Source organism: Aethalodelphis obliquidens, unplaced genomic scaffold, assembly GCF_003676395.1.
Source record: "Aethalodelphis obliquidens isolate GAN/ISIS:26980383/991018 unplaced genomic scaffold, ASM367639v1 scaffold44, whole genome shotgun sequence".
Taxonomy (NCBI): Eukaryota; Metazoa; Chordata; class Mammalia; order Artiodactyla; family Delphinidae; genus Aethalodelphis; species Aethalodelphis obliquidens.
The window spans coordinates 13915610-13936273 of NW_020837988.1; the positions used below are offsets into that span (position 1 = coordinate 13915610).

Genomic DNA, 20664 nt, shown 5'->3' on the forward strand with positions numbered 1-20664 from the left:
CTAGTTCCAAGATTATGAAGGAAGCTGTCAAATAGAAAATAACTTTATGTTAGAAAAGCGATAAAGTGAATGGAGAGATACAGGCATTGTAAGTATTTTTAATATGGCCTTCAAACTTAAAAAATTTTTTTCCTCGGGGAAAAAAAGTGAAATTGTACTAAAAACCCTGTGCTTTGCTGGATTTGGCTCACAGGCTGTGGTTTTTCTATGGACCCCCTCCTTAGAGTCCTTGCTTTTCTAGCTTTGCTGCTGCTACAGTCTTTCTCAACACAGCAGCTAGAATGATCCTGTCAAAACGTATATCAAATCTGGTTACTCTCCTGTTCCACATCCTCCATTGGCTTCCTGTCTTACTTAGAGTAAAAGTCAGAGTTCATACTATGGCTGACAAGGCCCTTTATGATTTGTCCCTTGTGTTGGTTAGATATAATAGACTGATATAATAGACAACCCCACATTTTCAGTGGTTTAGTACAACAGAAGTATATTTTGTATATAAGGTCCATTTGGCAGGGAAGCAAGACACTGTCACACAGTCATCCAAGGATACAGGCTGACAGAAGCTCCCTTGTCTTCAGTGTATGTTCCCAAGGTGTCTCTGGGCTTTGACATCCAGCCTCCCAAAAGGACGCTTAAGCCATTGGTGGGTGGGCTGCTCTAAGCCCTCAGGGAACCAATATTTTAGCATACCTGTATATCAGGCTTATCAGTTGGGAAACTGATTTAGTGTGATTTTTTTTTTTTTTAATGTTTGGTTTGGGGCAATTTAGCTGGTTAATACTTGATTCTGATTCTAGAATTTTTACATATCATGCAGGTACATATTTGCCAAGTTAAGTCTGTTTAGGTCTATTTGAAAAGTGATACATGCATACTGAATGTTATTTTAGTCCAGATTTTTTCATTTGCAAGCAACAGAAATGAAATTCAAATTGGCTTAATTTTTGAAAAGTATTAACTTGCATAATTAAACATATACACACTACTATATATAAAATAATCAACAAGGACCTACTGTGTAGCATAGGGAACTCTACTCAATATTCTGTAATAACCTATATGGGAAAAGAATCTGAAAAAGAATAGATATATGTATATGTATAACTGAATCACTTTGTGTACACCTGAAACTAACACAACATTGTAAATCAACTATACTCCAATATAAAATAAACATTAAATTTTAAAAAAAGTATTAGCTTGCATAATTAAAAGTCTAGAAGGGTAGGCATGCTTTAACACAGCTGGATCCAGGGCCTCAAGTGTGCCTTTCACATTACTCATTTAAAAGTTTTAGGGCTTCCCTGGTGGCGCAGTGGTTAAGAATCCGCCTGCCAATGCAGGGGACACGGGTTTGAGCCCTGGTCTGGGAAGATCCCACATGCCGTGGAGCAACTAAGCCCGTGCACCACAATTACTGAGCCTGCGCTCTAGAGCCCGCGAGCCACAACTTCTGAAGCCCGCGCGCCTAGAGCCCGTGCTCCACAACAAGAGAAGCCACCACAATGGGAAGCCTGTGCCCCGCAACAAAGAGTAGCCCCCACTCACTGCAACTAGAGAAAGCCCGTGTGCAGAAGCGAAGACCCAATGTAGCCAAAAATTAAATAAATAAATAAATAAATTTATTTTAAAAAAGTTTTAGTCCTTACTTAAGTGGTCTAGGCTTTTTTATATACCAGGTGAATTTTTCTGATATTACTGCTTTATTGAATGACAGTTTAAGGTCAAGGTTGCTGGACCAAAAATTTGACCTCTTAGAGTCATTGAAATTTAGGGTTCTACTGATATAATTATGTTATTTTATTATATTTTCGCATGGGATGACACCATGTTAACAATTGGCTGTGGTAGAGCTTCTCCATACTTACAGGTATATGCACAGACAAGTAATAGTAACGCTTTCCCCTGCTCTGCTTGTCTGCAGGCAGTGAAGTGAAATCTGCAAGAGTCCTGCTCGCTCAAGGCCTGCATACAGGAGAGAAGCAGGGGAAAAGCGTTACAATCAGCTTTTGTTCTACAGCATTTTAAAACATAACAGGTATGTCAGATTTTTGGTCTGTCAGCCTTGACAATGCCTCTTGAAAATGAACTGAGTATTTGCTGAGGTACTAGGTCATGTCATTGAAGTGTATTTAAAATGTGACTGTGATAAAAGTTTTTCTAAGATTTTTGTTTTTGGAAAGAAATAATCATAAACTTCCATAGGGTTATTTGACACTAGCTACTAAAATAGTTTTTTTTTTTTTTTTACTAACAAAAATTGTTACTCAGTCTGAGAGTGGCAGGTATGATAAAGAATATATTAAAAATTCTTTTTAGATTTTACTTTAGAATTAAAAAAAATTAAATTCAGTCCTGTGGATAGACTGAATTCAAACATATTTTGCGTTATCTAGCCATACTCAAACATTTGTGACTTTAGACTACAAAAACAAAAGAAAAATTTTATACTAACTACTCATAATTGCCAAGTTACTCATGCAGTCATTTTGTTTTATATAGGTATATTGGAAAGTCTGATTCAGTTACGATCAGTGTATGGAATCACAAGAAGATCCATAAAAAACAAGGTGCTGGATTTCTTGGTTGTGTTCGTCTTCTTTCCAATGCCATCAACCGCCTCAAAGACACTGGTTGTGAGTAGATACTAGTGCTTTTAAAAATTTAAATATACATATTTAAATATATATACGTATGTGTATTTTTTGATGGGGAGGCAGGGGTCTAAAAACTTAATTTCCTGTGTGTGTTTGAAACATTGGTAAAAATTTCTGGTCTAAATTTACTTTGTTGACTTTTTAAAAAGAATGAAACATTTTAAATATGTGAAACCTAGAAATGAATCAGAGCTGATACTTAGTATCCAGTGAATTTATGAGTGCTAAGAAATGACTGATATCCAGAAGAATAAAAAGAGGGAATTCCCTGGCGGTCCAGTGGTTTAGGAGTCTGTGTTCTCACTGCCTCGGGCCCGGGTTCAATTCCTGGTCAGGGAACTAAGATTCCACAAGCCGTGCAGTGTGATGCAGCCAAAAAAAAAAAAAGTAAAAAGGTGTCAGTATTAAATGTCTTTTTTATTACTTAGCACTCATCTCTGGTTTAGGTGGATTTGTGAGATAAAGGGAGTTTTATTTAGATCATTGGAGTGTCTAATGTAACAGTTAAAGGGGAATTATTAGTGAATAAAAATGACATATAAAACTGCTCTGAAAAATTAAAAGTTATAAAGGTAAGACATTATTTTGAGTGTAAGACAGCTGTATTAACTGCTTAACTGTAGCTTAATTTTTCACCAAACTGGTCATTTACAAGATTAGACCAAGATCAAGACATTAGAAGCAATTTCTATATTGGGTTGACAAGTTGACTTGTTAGTGTATGTGTAATTCATGTAACCAGATGACAGAGCATCTTTTTGGGGGTATTTCCATTGGGACATAGATGGAAATATCTTTTTCAACAGAAAAATTTTTTCTTTTTCTACAGAATTCTTTTTTATATAATATAAAAAATATTGCTAGCTGTTGTCATGGGATTGTAGTCCAGATGCCTATTCTAAGCAAAAATTCACATGGACTCCAGCTAAGGAAATTAATAAATAAAAATAGTTTGAATTTAGCTTTGAATGTTAGATATATAATATTAAGAGATGATCCCTTTTAATGTAGTATGATAGCACAACCCAGTTATAAAAATATTACTGTTAAAAAGTAAAAAGGAGAAAATTGAGCTAGAAGTTCTGAGGGGAATTTAAAGGCACCAGAGAATTTCTTATATTTCTGGGTTGACAGGGTGACCAACAGGAGGTAGAAGATGTTGGGATTGGAAAAGGTCTAGCATATAAAAAACGAACAATTTTTGGGACTTCCCCAGTGGTCTAGTGGTTAAGACTCTGCCTTCCAATGCAGAGGGCATGGGTTTGATCCCTGGTTGGGGAACTAAGATCCCACATGCTGTACAGTGCAGCCAAAAAAACCCAAAAAACAAACAAACAAAATGAACCATGTTATTCTAACCCAATGCAGCAGGCAAACTGAAGACTTGTTGTATGTATGATCTTATTTCTGGTTCAATTTAGCCAACATTTATTGAACCTTTTAAGTGTCAGGTACTGTTTGAAACCCCAGTGATAGAAAGGTGAAAAAGGCATGAATCCTGTCCTCTGAGAAGCAAGGGCAAAGGCCTGCTGGCAGAGGGAGCAGGACACGTTAGAAGGAGCGAACAGAAGAGGCATTGCTCCGCACAAGTCCACTGTATAGCTGTCTTATTAGTGTCCATTTATTTTGCAAAGGGAAAAATAAGCTAGGTGGGGCACAGATTTTCTTTCTGCTGCTTGTGAATGTTTCATTGCAGTAATTTATATGACCTTTTTGATGTATAGTAATATTTATTAAGCACCTGGTGTAGTTCCATTCTATCAGGTTGGAGTGGAGAATATAAAAACTTAAGATATGGTCTCCTCCTTTTATCAATTCGTGATTTACTTAAGTAGACAAATGGCATACAGCTATAAAGAGAATTCAGTTATAAGTGCTGTAATCAAAGTAAAACCAACATGCAGTGGGTGACATTGTTCCTTACTGTAACTAACCAGGCCAGTGTTATATCTGTTTTATAGATGATGCATGAGAGAAGAAGTGAGCTGCTTCTAAATGAGTTAGTACCAGAACTCAAACCCTTATGTTAGTTTATACTTGGCTTCTTATTAATACTTACTTTGTGTGTGTGGGAGTTATGTGAAATGGTTAGATAAAAAATAACAATGACAACTAACATTTATTGGACACTTATGTGCTAGGTACTGTGCTAAGAGTTTTACATAACCATCTGATTTAATCCTTAATAGGAGGTAAGTACTACAATTATACACGAGAAAATCAAGACTTGGGGATAAATTGCTTAAGAACAAAACTATTAAGTGGCAAGCTAAGACTTAGACTGAAGTGTTCTGAAATCTTTGGAGAGAAAATACTGCATGTTGGCACCAGTGTCTTATGGTTTTTGAAATCTGAATTTGTCAAAACTTTTGTCAAGACATTTATACTAATATTATGTATGCAGTTAGAGAATTTTAAACATTTGTCTCATCATTAAAACTTGATTAATTCTTTAAATGATTGGTCTGATTTCCAGTGGATTGTAGAAATTTACTATCACTCTGTAGATGTGAGAATCTCTGATACCAACTTATTTTTTGCCTTTTGCTGTTGTTGATTTGAAATAGATCAGAGGTTGGATCTATGCAAACTTGGGCCAAATGACAATGATACAGTTAGAGGACAGATAGTAGGTAAGTGTGGAATTGAAAATTATGTGAATTTTGCCTTATTTAAGCTGACCTAAACTCTAAATACCTTTAAAATCAAAGTACAGTAACTGTAGCTTCATTGTATTGGCATGAATTAAATGAGTCATGTAAAATTATTCAAATAGTGGATGCAGAATCTAGGACAACTTAATTTTTTAAAAAAGCAAAAAAATACAAATAATGTAAAAAAATAGGCTCCTAATGTGAAGAACTCTTGATCCTTTAGGAAGGAATTCTTTACAAGTATACAAATATAGTAGGACACTGAGATAGACTTTATAGATGATACTAAGGTTTTCTGAAAGTAATTCTCAAACTGGTTTTTCAGTAAGAAAAACCAGTTTAATGCTTTGCAGTTTTAAAGTAATCTTTACTAATTGAAAAAAATAGAATGGTAGTATAGCACTGATTGGAGAAAGGGAAAAATTGTTACCTTACTCATAAGGCATTTAGTGGGCTAGTGGGGTTATCTTGAATTGGCCCCTTTGTATAAAATTTCCTGAGACTTATCTTAAGAATTGATAGATTGAGATTTGATCAAGATACCTAGAATGGTAGGGCACTGAGGTGGGCTCCTTTGAAGCTTCTTAAAGAAGTAACAGGCAATTGGAACCTTACCATTGCATTATAGAGCAGAATTTAGAATAACATGATTGCATAATATGAACCTATCAGAGAGGTTTTAGTTACAGGAAGGACTTGAAGGACTTAGCTTTACAAGGCAATGAATTAGGTTCATAGAGAGTTGCCAAAGTAGCATCATAACAAAAGCCCTATTCTGGTTATCGCAGGGAAATATCTACACTACAGCGTTATTCATAATTCCTGTCATTCTTAGATTGAGAAGGAAGTTAAAAACTCAAAAATGTGGAATACACAAATATACCTTTCATGTGTTATGCCTCTTTTTAAGTGCACTAGTGGCCTTGCGTTGCCCCATTAGGATGGGAATAAAGGAGTTAGATTCTCCTCCATGAACATGATAAAGTGTAGAAAACCTTGAAGAGAAAAATCTCATGGACAGAGAAATTGCAGGGGCTTCCCTGGTGGCGCAGTGGTTAAGAATCTGCCTGCCAGTGCGGGGGACACGGGTTTGAGCCCTGGTCTGGGAAGATCACACACGCTGTAGAGCAGCTGTGCCCGTGCGCCACAGCTATTGAGCCTGCGCTCTAGAGCCCGCGAGCCACAACTGCTGAAGCCTGTGTGCCTAGAGCCTGTGCTCCACAACAAGAGAAGCTGCCACAGTGAGAAGCCCGCTCACTGCAATGAAGAGTAGCCACTGCTCGCCGCAACTAGAGAAAGCCTGCGTGCAGCAACAAAGACCCGTCACAGCCAAAAAAAATAAATTAAAAAAAAAATTGCAGAATTTAGTAGAAACTAAAGAGTTCGTTCTTAAGTATTAAAATAAGCGAAGACAGGTGTCTTTCAAAGAGAAATATTTTAAATTGCAGTAACTCTTTCTAGTTCTGTGACTCTTAGTAATGTTTTTGTTGTTTAATAGTAAGTCTTCAGTCCAGAGACCGAATAGGCACAGGAGGACAAGTTGTGGACTGCAGTCGTTTGTTTGATAATGATTTACCAGATGGGTAAGCAAAAATCATTAGGTAATATCCCTAAAATAATGAGAAATAAGTTGGTGTTTATATTTAAGTTTAGAAATTTGCTGATCAATTCCAAAATCTAGGTTTTCCTTGTACTTAGAAAATTAGTGAGGGATCTTATCACAACAAATTCGTAAAATAAGCCATGAATTAGATATGTTACATTTGTTTTTTAAGAGTTTTGACTAGGAGACAAATCAAATTTCTTGACAAATTTAAATCTCCTGTAAATATTATATATTCAAAAGGAAAACTTTTTTGATTGATTTAATTATTCAAAACAAGGCATGCTGAATCTGAGGCATTGCTCTATTTAGAGGGATGAGATACAGAATTTGTGTAATAGTAATTACAATAACATAGTAACATTTATTGAGCCTGCAAGTGTCAAATAGTGTTATAAGCACTTTATATCATTTATCATTACATATATATCATTACATGATATTCATTAGATCATTTAATTCTCATAATGTGATTCTGGAATTAGACCATTTGGGTTCCAATCCTTACTCTTCTGTTTACTAGCTTTATGAGTTTAATCAATTTATTTGACTTTTGTAAGCTTTGGTTTATATTTATTTATCAAAGAGGATAATGATAATAGTATATACGCCATCAATACTTGTGAGGATTAAATGAAATCATTCATGTAAAGCACATAGCACAATGTCTTGCATAGAGTAAGTGCTTAATAAATAATTAGCTATTACTACTACTACTGTTACTACTATTATTACCCTCATGCATTTTACAGACTTACAAAACTGAGGCTCAGAGAGGTTAAGTATTTTGCCAGAGGCCACATAGAAATGGCAGAACTGGAACACAGATTTAAGCCTTGATTCCAAAGCTTATGCTTTTTATCATTGCTCTCTATCTTTGTTTCATACTAGTTCTGAAACCTTACCGATTTTATTTTTAATTCTCAAAGTATTTTTAATTAACTTCAGTGAGGTATACTTTACATACAATAAACTATATCCATTTTAAGTGTATAATTGGTTGAGTTTTAAGTTATTTTTGACATGAAATTTCAAATCTAAGCTATGGTATTTGCTCGTTTTGTGTAAGCTGTTAAAAATTGCTATAATTTGTTTATAGATCATTTTAGCTTCTTGATATATCTTAATTTTTATGGATTTGAGATGGATTATGGTACTTTTGAAGGGGAAGTTTAGGATGAAATAACTAGTCAGTATTGAGAGATTACAACAGTTGTACGGCTTATTCTAAATTTGTTCTACATTATTGTACTATAATTGTAATCACAGGGGAAAAAACCTGTTCAGCATCTTTTTATTTTCTATTGTTTAAGGCCTCCAAACCTCTGCCAGTGGTTTGGTGGAATATTAACATAACATAGTCACTCGCCTAATTTTTTTGTTATATGAATTAATAAGATATTGAAGAAGAAGTGGCACTATTGCTTTTTAAAAAATTAGTTTGAGAAATAGCCTGTGTTGGTGAGGTTGTGGAGAAAAAGGAGCGCTTGTACAGTGTAGGTGGGAATATAATCAGTACAGCCACTGTGGAAAATGGTAGGGAGGTTCTTCAGAAAGTTAAAAACGGAAGTACCATATGATTCAGCTATCCCACTTCTGGGTATGTATCCTAAGAAAATGAACACACTAATTCAAAGAGGTATATGCACCCCTTTGTTCATTGCAGGATTATTTACAATAGATAAGATATGGAAGATAGATAAGATAGGGAAGCAGCCTAAGTGTCCATTATTAGATGAATGGATAAAGAAGATGTATTACACACACACACACACACACACACACACACACACACAGACACACACACTGGAATATTGCTCAGCCATAAAAAAAGAATGAGTTCTTGTCATTTGCAACAACATGGATGGATCTAGAGAGTATTATGCTAAATGAAATAAGTCAGACAAAGACAGATACCATATGATTTTACTTATATGTGGAATCTAAAAAATAAAGCAAACAAACAAAACAGAAACAGACTCATAGATACAAAGAACAAACTCTGTATTGGTTTGCCAGAGGGGAGGGAGAGGAGGGGAAATTGATGAAATAGGTGAAGGGGATTAAGAGGTACAAACTTCCAGTCATAAAATAAGTCACGGGGATGTGATGTACAGCGTAGGGAATATAGTCCATATTGTAATAACTTTGTATGGTGACAGATGGTTCCTAGACTTGGTGATCATTTTGTAGTGTATAGATGTCAAACTACTATGTTGTATACCTGAAACTAATATAATATTGTATGTCAACTATACTTAAAAAAAATTCATAACTTTTAGTAGAAAATATGTAAGAGAAAATAAAAATATGAAGGTTAAAAAAATTAGTTTGGGTAGGCTAAATGCTTTAAAAAGCTTTTATGTACTTTTCTAGTTAAATTTAATTTTTTAAAATTATGTATAATTTTTATTTTTAGTATGGCCTTTTTTCCCCCATTAAATTCTGGAGAAATTAGTATAATTTAATTGAGCATTGTTGACATCATTGAAAAATTCTCAGTTTGGCTGATGGAAAATATTAGTCACACCTCAGTATAAATATTTTAAAAGCTTCAGAATTCTAGAAGACATATTGTACAGTTCTAAAATAAGTTGAAACAATTCCTATATTCTGTGTATTGCTTTTTCAATTTGTCATTCCTGATTCATAACAGCAAATGTCTTCCTGGCTTGTTCCAAAAACATTCCATGTCCGGCTTCCTATTACTGCTTTATCTCTTAATATTTTTATTTAAGCTGGGAAGAAAGGCGAACTGCCTCTGGAAGAATCCAGTACCTAAACCACATAACAAGAACTACGCAATGGGAACGCCCAACACGGTAAGAACATATAAGTATCTTCCCATGGTCTATGCTGTTTGCCCTCCTGAAGTCCCCTATCTGTTTATCTGTCAGTTTTACCAGATTTCCTTTCTTGGTTTAAACTGCTCTAGATCAGTAGATCTTATAGCAAATGCCATTATTATTATTATTATTATTATTATTATTATTATTAATTTTGGGGGGGGTGCGGTACGCGGGTCTCTCACTGTTGTGGCCTCTCCCGTTGTGGAGCACAGGCTCCGGACGCGCAGACTCAGTGACCATGGCTAACGGGCCCAGCCGCTGTGCGGTATATGGGATCTTCCCGGACCGGGGCACGAACCCATGTCCCCTGTATCGGCAGGCAGACTCTCAACCACTGCGCCACCAGGGAAGCCCTGCCATTATTATTTTTAATAAAGGTTGCTTAGCAGGTCATCCTGTAGCTCCATGGCCTGTGATGGTGTTCAGTAAATATTTATTAGATGAGTTAAATGAATACATTGAGAAGTCATCTTATTTCTGGGACTCTAAAAAATTTTTTTGAGTCCATTATTGAACGGCTGTAACAAAATATGTATACAGGATCTCCATTTATTCAGTAATGTTGGGGGATGATTATATTGTGTCCAGTAAGGTCTTTGACCAAGATAAGAACCAGATGCTCTGAGACCATATGGAGGGGCACCTGACTTAGAGTTGGGGGCAAGATGGTAGAACTTGCAAAGGAAAACTCTGAAGGAGGAGAGTCTCTGAACTAAATCCTGAAGAATATGAGGATTTAGCCAGGTAAGGGGAAGGTGATAAAAAGTGTTCAGGGTAGTGGTAACAGCTATCATTCAGTTCACCAAATTGTTATATGCCAGGCACTGTGCTCAGCATTTGGGCTATAACCATGAATAAGGCAGAAAGGCCTTCCTGGAGCTTAATGTGTAAAGTCATGGGGATGCAAGATAAGTTTTGAAAGCTTCAAGGAAAGCTCTGTAAGTAACTGAAAATGAATAGGATAAGTGGCTGGATTTCCTTTTTTTTTTCAGAATAAGAAAAAAGTTTATTTGCCACCTCTACTCAGTGTTTGTTTTGCTCCTTCTACTTTTTTTTTTTTTTTCCCTGAGCAGGCCTGGCACCAGACATAGAACATCAAATGCTTCTCATTAGCTATACTTTTATTTATTGGGGATTAATTGCTTAACTCATTGAACCACAAAGTTTTCTCTATTATACTGTGATTCTCAGATGAAAGCTTAGCTTATTTTGCCATTTTAAAAAGTGCTTATTTGAGAGTTGATTTCTAGTATTAAACTGCCAAGGATTATATGGAAGTCAAAGAACCTATTTTTATCATATCTGAGTGTAAATAAATGTGTACTTGTGTCAGTGCTTTAGTGAAGTCTATTTCCTTCTCATTTAACTGATAAAATTGACTTTAATTTCCACATGTATAAAGTCGATTGTGTTGTAAATGTTAGTTTAAAAATTAACGCTTAATTATCCTCTTAGTTTGGATGACCTACAGGAGACTGGAAGCTCTTTGAAGAGACAGACTATCTTTCCTTTATTCACTCAATATTTATTGAACTACTACTCTTAAATATATGCTAAGCACTATTCTAGGTGCAGGGAATACATATGGTGGGGAACAAACTAGGCAGACTTTCTTCTCTCAGTAAATATTCTAGTGGGGGAAGACAGATGAAAACAAGGAAGCAAATGAGAAAAATATCAGAAGTAACTGCCATGCTGAGGAAGTAAGGTGAGGTACTGTCAAATGCCTGGGTGACTACTTTAGATGTGAAGGTCAGGAACGACCTCTTAGAGGCAACATTTAAGCTTAAACTAAGATTTGAATGACAAAAAAGAGTCTGGCCTAGGGAGAATAGGAGAAAAAATCACTCTACGTAGAAGGAAGGGCTACTCTCCAGCACTAAAGGTAGAACGACCATGGCAAACTTGAGGAGGAGGAAGAATGTCAGTGTGGCAGAGGCAGAGTGGGAGAATGGTGGGGACGCAGGTCTGAGGTCACCTGTGGCTAAGCCAAGTAAGGCTTGGTGAGCTCATACTCACATCTACAAATATATGCGGATTTCATATGAAATGTAATTAAAATCAATATAAAGTGATTTGAATACGTAATTGACAATCTGCTTATCACCTGGGTTTCTTTGGTGCTTTGAGGCTTTGGGTTTGCTTTTATTGAGAGTTCTTGAGTCATTATATTTATATTAATCATTCCGTTTTCTTACAAGTGATTGTTACTGCTGTACATACATTGTCTATAAAATTCTGCTTTTGGTATCTGAGTTGAGTAACTTTTTTTCCTTGTTTCTTTTCGATAGACCAGCATCTGAATATTCTAGTCCTGGCAGACCTCTTAGCTGTTTTGTTGATGAGAACACTCCAATTAGTGGAACGAACGGTGCAACATCTGGACAGTCTTCAGATCCCAGACTGGCAGAGAGGAGAGTCAGGTCACAACGACATAGAAATTACATGAGCAGGACACATTTACATACTCCTCCAGACCTACCAGAAGGCTATGGTATGACAACTAGCAGAGGAAAAATAAAGTGTGTTTTACTGATTTCAGCTTGCTAAGAAGCCAGAAAATCAACTTTTAAAGAAGTTATTAATCTGGGTTTAGGAATTCTGCATGAAAATCAAAGTAAATGTAAAACTCCCCAACTTTGAAAAGTCTTTGAAATGGTAGAAGACTAACAACACTTTGACTTTGGGCTAGTCGTTTAACCTTAAGCTTTTTGCCCAATTACAATGAAATGAGATGAATGATACCTCTCCTTTTCACAAAGGTTGTGAGAAGCATATGAAACAATGTGAGACTGCTTTGTAAACAGGCACTGTAAAAAGTGAGATGGTGTTTTTCTTGATAATGGCAATCTGAAGTCAGACTTGTAATTTTCTAGACGTGCATATTTAGAAATAATTTAAAAAGCATATTTCTGATGGTATTTATATATTGTATTTGTATTGTCTATAATTTTGTGTTATCTGAGTGATTGGGTTATTGTAAATGATTTAGTCACTTCTGTGTTTGTGTAAAAGTACTATAATCTTATATAATTTCCTAAATTTTAGAATTCCATGTGAAAGATGACATGAATCTTCTCATAGTTGAATACAGAACTTCCTAAACTCTTGTAGTATGACCTCAGCTGTTCTCTCCTCTGTTGCTAAAAGCTTAACCAAGTTACTTAACATCCTTGCCCTTTCCACAGCCTCTAGATAAACAGTTCTGGGCTGATGATGACACCTAGTGACCAACATTGGGAGTTGCCTGATCTAACTTGTATTTTATTTTTACTCCAGAATGTTTTTTAAACTTACACAAATGCATCATTCTTACTTTATTTTTTAAGTATTTTAACTATTTAATTTTTTTAAAAACCCAAGTTTTCCATTAATTGAGCTAGGCCACACAGGTTAACTTAAGCACAGTGGTTAGAGCATGGGCTTGGGAAACAGCTGGGTTCATATCCTGGCTTTGCTATATATTAGTTGTGTGACGCTGGGCACATTAACCTGTTTGAGCCTCAGTTTTATCTTCTATACTATAAAGTGGGGAAAATATTATTACCAACCATGTAGATTTGTTGCAAGAAATAAATGAAATTTCATGAGAAGTTAAAATTTAGCTGTTATTATTAATGTCCAGACCTTAGAATCAAGTATCTCTTGGCATTCTTTTTAATTGAGATTATAAGGCAAGTGGTTTGGAGTGGGGGTGGTTAATACTTTATACTTTTACAATACTTGTGTGATTTGGATTAAAAAAAATTTTTTTGTACAACCAAAAACATAGGAGTAAAGTGGGTATCAAGGCTGAAATTATTGCAGCTGTCATCTAGAACCAGTTTTAAACATTTTTACATTTATAATTTTAAAAGTTTAAATTGATTTTTATTACAGGTTTATAAACAAATTTATACTAATAAATATTAGCAATAGTTTTATTGTTTCATATATTGGAATTTTTCATTAGATTTTGTTTTTTTAAAAAAAAGTTAGTTCTGTTGCTTGAAAACATAAGTAAATAAAGACTACAGACCACCACCGAAGAAACCGTTTCACAGATTCCTTCTCTTTGCCCTGGCTTCCTCACTCTCTCCCCAAGGGCTTTGACTTAATTTTGCCTGCGGCTTTTTTTCCCCAGTAGGCATATGTGCTCTTTAGTCTTCCTGCTCCTAACTTGATTATTTTTCCGTCATTGCTTCTTTTAGTCTATAGGGTGTCTCTTCTATATTCCATCTTTTTTGCTTCTGTTTGAGTCCAAATGCAGTCTTGAGAATACACCTCTCTCAAGGAAAGAAAAAAACATAAGTTTTGATATAAAATTAGGCATAATTTAAAAAAGCATTACCAGCCTGCAAACTCTTTGAAAGTTTCTGCAAATCCCTGAGAATCTCCCCAGAGTTGGTTAGCCTCTTCCTCTGAGCCCTTCTGTTTCCCTTAGGCTCCACATTTAAGACAAATAAAAGATAATTTCTTCATGTTTGTTTTATTTAATTATTGGTACTGTGACAATCTTGTTCTCTATTTTCCATTGCAACATGTTTAATATTTGAGCCACATTATAAGTGTAGTTGGCTTTTAAATAGCTGGGCTGTGACCCTCACCACCATTTATAAGACTGTTTCCAGGAGAAAATGTGTTCTGAGTTCAGAACAAGTGATTTGTAAAGCAGTTCTTTTGTAATAAAATTGATTGGTAATTTGGAGAGTTTACCTATTAATATAACATCATCCTAGTGTTTATAGCTGGTTTTGATTTGGACATTCTGAATATGTTTTTATTATTAGTGTTTCTTAATTTTACAGAACAGAGGACAACACAACAAGGTCAGGTGTATTTCTTACATACTCAGACTGGTGTGAGCACATGGCATGATCCAAGAGTGCCTAGGTAAGAACATATTCTAAATACCCTTCATACCACTGAATATCCATTTCACCTAGGATTTATTTGATTATTTAATCTTTAACTTCTTAAAATAGATGATGTAAAAGTTTGGCTCTTTCTGATCAAAAGTTTGACATTTAGTAGAAAGTCCTACTTACTTCTCTGCAACCCTACCCCAGTGCCGTACCACCCATCCAGTCTCCAGTTCCTCTCCCTCTCCCCCTTAAAAAAATTGAGGCAAAAATGTGGGTCTTGTAGGAATTTGAAAATTGACCTAGGGAAAACATACATACCCTTACAAAAACATACATACCCTTTTTTCTTAAGGGTAGTAAATTGATATTTTTATTTCTGGTTAGGGTTTTTTAAAAAAGGTTTGTTTATTTTAACTTTATATAAGTGTATTCAATCTTCAAGTTTCATTTTAATGTAGAAAAGGAATAACCCAGTTAACATAAATTACTTCTAAATGCCAAAATTTGTATGTTTGAATTGCAGGCCTTGTTGAATGCATTTACTAACCAAAATGTCAGCTGTCTTTTAACTTTAAGAAGATGGAATGACACAAAATCAATTTAGTAGTTTAACACAGTTTCTGGTACATTTTAGTATCAAATAATACATTTTAAACCACTAGCTATTTTGAATTATTTTCTACTGAACAGATGGAGAGTGCCAAGTAGTCCAGTTGAAGCTGCAAAAAAAGGTTGAGTTCTAAGTGAAATTCTAAATCAACTTTATAAGCTATACATATACCTTTGTTGGATGAGGATATTTTATGTATTAAGTGCAACATTCCTCTCTTCAAAAAAAAAAAAAAGTCCTATGGAGGGTCAAGAGATCTTTTTCTGCCTAAAGTTTGTACTCAGAGCTCTACTTGTCTAGAATCATGTTTTTGAACTAAAAACAGTTGTGACTAGCTGATTTTGGATTGCTTTGATACTCTGTTTATTTATAAATAAAGCTATTATAATGAAAATGTTTTCCTTTTTTTCTTTTGGTCGCGCTTTGCGGCTTATGGGATCTTAGTTCCCTGACCAGGGATTGAACCTGGGCCCCGGCAGTGAAAGCACCGAGTCCTAACCACTGGACCGCCAGGGAATTCCCAAAATATTTTACTTTGTGATAGAGCTTAATCAGAATCTTTTGAGGGTGGCAGCCAAGGAAATGTGTTATCATTAATTATTGTATCAAGGTTGCCATTTCTGTGTCTTCATGATATAGCTGTTGATTTAAAAAAAAATAGTGGGGAGGAAATTTTTGTTTTATTAAATAAGCTCACTGAAAACAATCTAAGTGCCTCACTTTTAGAAATAAGAGTTTTGATATGTAAATTATGAAGTGTTTTGGGTTCTGTTTATCAGGTTGAAGGTCAGTAACGAACTTTTCTATAACATAATTTAAAATCATTGGAAGGAAATGTTTAGAAGAAAAATGATTTTTTAAAAAAACTGAATGATTTACAACAGTGTGAAAGCTGATCTTGAGCTGCCTTTTTTTCCCCAGTACGCGGGCCTCTCACTGCCGCAGCCTCTCCTGCTGCAGAGCACAGGCTCCGGACGTGCAGGCTCAGTGGCCATGGCTTATGGGCCCAGCCGCTCCACAGCACGTGGGATCTTCCCGGACTGGGGCATGAACCTGGTCACCTGCATTGGCAGGCAGACTCTCAACCACTGCGCCACCAGGGAAGCCCTTGAGCTGCCTTTTGAAAGAGTGGTGTGTAAGCTGGAGTTGGAAGTTGAAACAGAGATTTTGGCACCACAGTGGGCAGTGTGTTCTTACTCCTAAGGAAACAATGTTGGTTTTTCATTAATGAATAAGGGGTTTCTATAAAGATTTAAGAATATTTCATATTGAGTATTGAATAATGACTTTATGAAATAACGCTTTGGATTATTCTTTTCTTTAGTCTCTATGCTCCGAATTGTTATCTTAAAATATATTTTGTTTTGGGGGATCCTTTAGTGAATATGTCTTTTGTATGGAGGATCTTTTATCAAAGCAGACTATAAATATTTAGATTCTATTAAAATATCATTACTGTTCAATCAAAGACATTTATAAAATAGTGTCACTCAGACACTTTAAAACTAACTTTATGTAAAGACTTAGATTTATCTGAGAAGCACCATTTTAGAATGTTTTGTATTTCTCTTTAAAATAATGATTAATGCTTTGTTATTCATTGTATTGCATACTGACTATGTAGTCTTAAAATACAGATCTGTATTACTTTTTATGGCTGTATAACATACCATTTTCCTTTAGTCATTTCCCAGTTCCACATAAAGAGTGTTTCCAGTTTTCTGCTTCTCCTCAATTCTTTAGAGCCCTCCCATGTATGACTATAAATTTATAAAATTCTAAATAAAATGATATAAAGTGAAATTCTGCATTACATCAAAAACATTATTCATTCTTTGATTATAAAGAATGATAATTGTTTTTCATTTCTAAAAGTTCCATTTAGAAAAAAATCTATCTGTTCATTCTTAATAATTTCTCAGTGATAGTTTGTAATTGTTCCCTTTTATTATTTGTTTTAAACATTGCATATCATAGCTATTCTTTTTGATCTCTGACAGTACTTGGGGATCTAATTCCATGGTTTTGTTTCTACTGACTCAGTAATCATGAATTCCTTTCTGAAGTGTTTGGTGATCTTTGATTGTGAGTTTGATTTTAATTGGTTGGAGTTCTGTGGACCTAAAGTGAGAATTTAGGAATTTTTTCTGGAATCACTTCATCTTCCCATTGAGTTCTCCATGGGGAAGTTCCAGATTTCCTTTTCCAACCTTGCTGCTGACCTGAGGCTGAGTTTCCCAATTAACCACTACCCTCTGGCAGCCCCCCACTCTGCCTGTCTGCCACTCAGGTACCAGCTGCAGTTTAATTCACTTAAACAAAATTTGAGGAGGACTCTTGGAACTTTTTCCCTTGCCTCTTTTGAGACTAGCAGTGTCTCAGAATAGTGTGTTCTTTCCAATCTTTAGTTCTGTAGCAGAAGAATCTCTGGGGCACCTATAAGCACAAGTTAAAAATCATTGTTCCAACAAATCTCTGGGTGCCCATCATTACGTTTTCACTATGACCAAGAAGAGGTTATTTCAGGAAAACTTTTTTTCTAGTTTAACTTTGAAAACATAATTTTGATGAGATTTGTCATTGTAATTATTGGTTACAGTTTAAATTTATATTAGACATGCTGCTTTTTTTTCATTCTTTAAGGTTCTGTAAATCTTTGTCATATATAATAGTATATATATATATATTTTGTGTGGTACGCGGGCCTCTCACTGTTGTGGCTTCTCCCATTGCGGAGCACAGGCTCTGGACGCGCAGGCCCAGCGGCCATGGCCCACGGGCCCAGCCACTCTGCAGCATGTGGGATCCTCCTGGACCGGGGCATGAACCCGTGTCCCCTGCATCCTGCATCGGCAGGTGGACTCTCAACCACTGCGCCACCAGGGGAGCCCTTATAGTAGTATTTTAAGAATGCATGATATAGTAACAGTGGTCTTTGCCCCAAAAAGCAAAAAGTCTTTTTGCTTTTTTTATTGTAGCAGTAAACCTTAGAACATTCTTCCTAAGGTGTCTTAAACAGGTTCTTCATTCACTAGCTTTATATCTTTCAGAATTCAAAATGGAGTAGTTATCCTTTAAAATATATACTGTGGTTATTTTCAGGATCACAATTTCAATAACATTTCCAGTTTTGCTTTGCTGAAGAGCTTAAAATTAATCATGGAATGAACGTTTACACAGATTTTATGGTGTAGTAAAGAAAGAAATAATTGAAGGGAAATTTTAGAAAACATTTAATTCCTTATATCACTGACATTTGGAAAACAGTATTTTGTCAGACAAGTATTGAAGTACAGTTTATGTTGGCAAATGTTGTGATTGCTTTTATATTAATTTAAAACCTGAATTACATTAAAGCCCAGGAATGAACTCACTAAAAATGTAGGCTGTGTGATAAGTTTCTGAGCCATCTATGGATTGGGTTTTGAATATGCAACTTTGTTAAACCATTGGGAATTAAAGATTCCAGCTGAATGTCTCAAGTTTCTGAAACAATACATTTTCTCAGACTTCATGGAATTGTTCTGTGTCATTTACACTTGCTTGGCTCAGCAGGCCCAGCAGTGAGGTATTTTTTATTTTATATTTGTTTTTGCAGGGATCTTAGCAACATCAATTGTGAAGAGCTTGGTCCATTGCCTCCTGGATGGGAGATCCGGAATACAGCAACAGGCAGAGTTTATTTCGTTGACCATAACAACAGAACAACACAGTTTACAGATCCTCGGCTCTCTGCTAACTTGCATTTAGTTTTAAAGTAAGTTTTTGAAACAATACATGTTCAAATGCGAGTCTGAACAAGAGAAGACTGATAGATGCTTTTTGTAATAAATGTGATAGAATGTCTGCTCTCTTCAATTATAAATCACTTGTTGAACATAATTTTATATAAGAATATGACAAATTTTACTCTCATGTTTGGGTATTTTAATCCCACTGTGCTTAAGTAGGAACCTGTCCTGAAATGTTAGGAAAAGGGTGTGTATCAGAGGTGCACCGTAGCACACCTGCAGAGACAGGCTACTTTATGGAGTGGATGGATTTTTTTCCTTGAGTGCATCAGAAATAGCTCTAGGATAGCTGAATCTATCCCAGAGGATTTTCTGATGTGTCAGTTTTGTGCTTCAGCTTTAAGGCTTCTTTCCCATTTGCAGGACTTAGACAGTCATTCTTACAAGTCTTTGTGAATGGGCTTGATGTACCCTGGGTTTTTTTCTAATTATTAAAATACAGTTGATTTACAATACTGTGTCAGTTTCAGGTATATAGCAAAGTGATTCAGTTTGCTGTATACATATGTAATATGTATATATTTCAGATTATTTTACATTTTAGTTTATTACAAGATATTGAATATAGTTCCCTGTGTTCTATAGTAAATCCTTGTTACTTATCTATTTTATGTATAGTAGTTTGTATCTGTTAATCCCATACTACTAATTTATCCCTCCCCACCTTCCCTTTCCCCTTTGGTAACCATAACTTTGTTTCCTACGTGTGTTTCTGTTTTGTATATAGATTCATTTGTATTATATTTTAGATTCCACATATAAGTGATATCATATAATATTTGTCTTTCTCTCTCTGGCTTACTACACTTAGTATGATAATCTCTAGGTCCATCCATGTTGCTGCAAATGGCAATATTTCATTCTGTTTTTATGGCTGAGTGATAGAGTGTGTGTGTGTGTGTGTGTGTGTGTACTTGGGTTGCTTCCATGTCTTAGCTGTTATAAATAGTGCTGCTATGAACATTGGGGTGCATGTATCTTTTCAAATTAGAGTTTTCATATTTTCCAGATATATGCCCAGGAGTGGGATTGCTAGATCATATGATAGCTCCATTTTTAGTTTTTTCAGGACCCTCCATACTGTTTTCCATAGTGGCTACACCAATTTACATTCCCTCGAACAGTGTAGGAGGGTTCCCTTTTCTTCACACTCTCTCCAGCATTTATTAATGTAGACTTTTTGATGAACTGTGGGTTTTAAAAAAAAAGTCAGCTTTATTAAAATTTAATTGACACAATAAATTGTACATATTTACAGTGTACAGTTTAAGTTTTGACATATTATATAACTGTGAAACCATCACCATAATGGAAATAGTGAACATATCCATCACCCCGAAAGTCTCCTCCTGCCTCTTTGTAGCCTGTTGGTAGTCTCTCCTCCCATCCCTTCCCTAGTTTCCTAAGGCTGCCGTAACAAAATATCACACACCAGGTGGTTTATAACAATAGAAATTTATTCTTTTACAGTTCTGGAGGCTAGAATTCAGAATCAAGTTGTCAGAAGGGTTGGTTCCTTCCGGTGGCTCTGACGGAAAACCTGTTCCATGCCTTTCTCCTAGCTTCTGGTGGTTGCCAGAAACTTTACTGTTCCTTGACTTGTGGACACATTATTCCAGTCTTTACCTTTGTCTTCACGTGGCCTTCTATGATCTA

General features: G+C 35.5%; 1 protein-coding gene across 2 annotated transcripts in view; it reads left to right on the plus strand.

The window, feature by feature from the left end:
* The window catches only part of SMURF2 (SMAD specific E3 ubiquitin protein ligase 2), a 112576-nt gene that overhangs the window by 69531 nt on the left and 22381 nt on the right, over positions 1-20664 (plus strand). Inside the window, exons 4-10 of one of the 2 annotated variants that reach the window (XM_027081171.1) lie at positions 2503-2636; positions 5225-5290; positions 6810-6894; positions 9653-9736; positions 12055-12257; positions 14551-14635; positions 18816-18974. In XM_027081171.1, the coding sequence (XP_026936972.1) occupies positions 2503-2636; positions 5225-5290; positions 6810-6894; positions 9653-9736; positions 12055-12257; positions 14551-14635; positions 18816-18974 (816 nt within the window). The remainder of the gene's footprint in view (positions 1-2502; positions 2637-5224; positions 5291-6809; positions 6895-9652; positions 9737-12054; positions 12258-14550; positions 14636-18815; positions 18975-20664) is intronic. The other variant, XM_027081172.1, reaches the window with a different exon arrangement.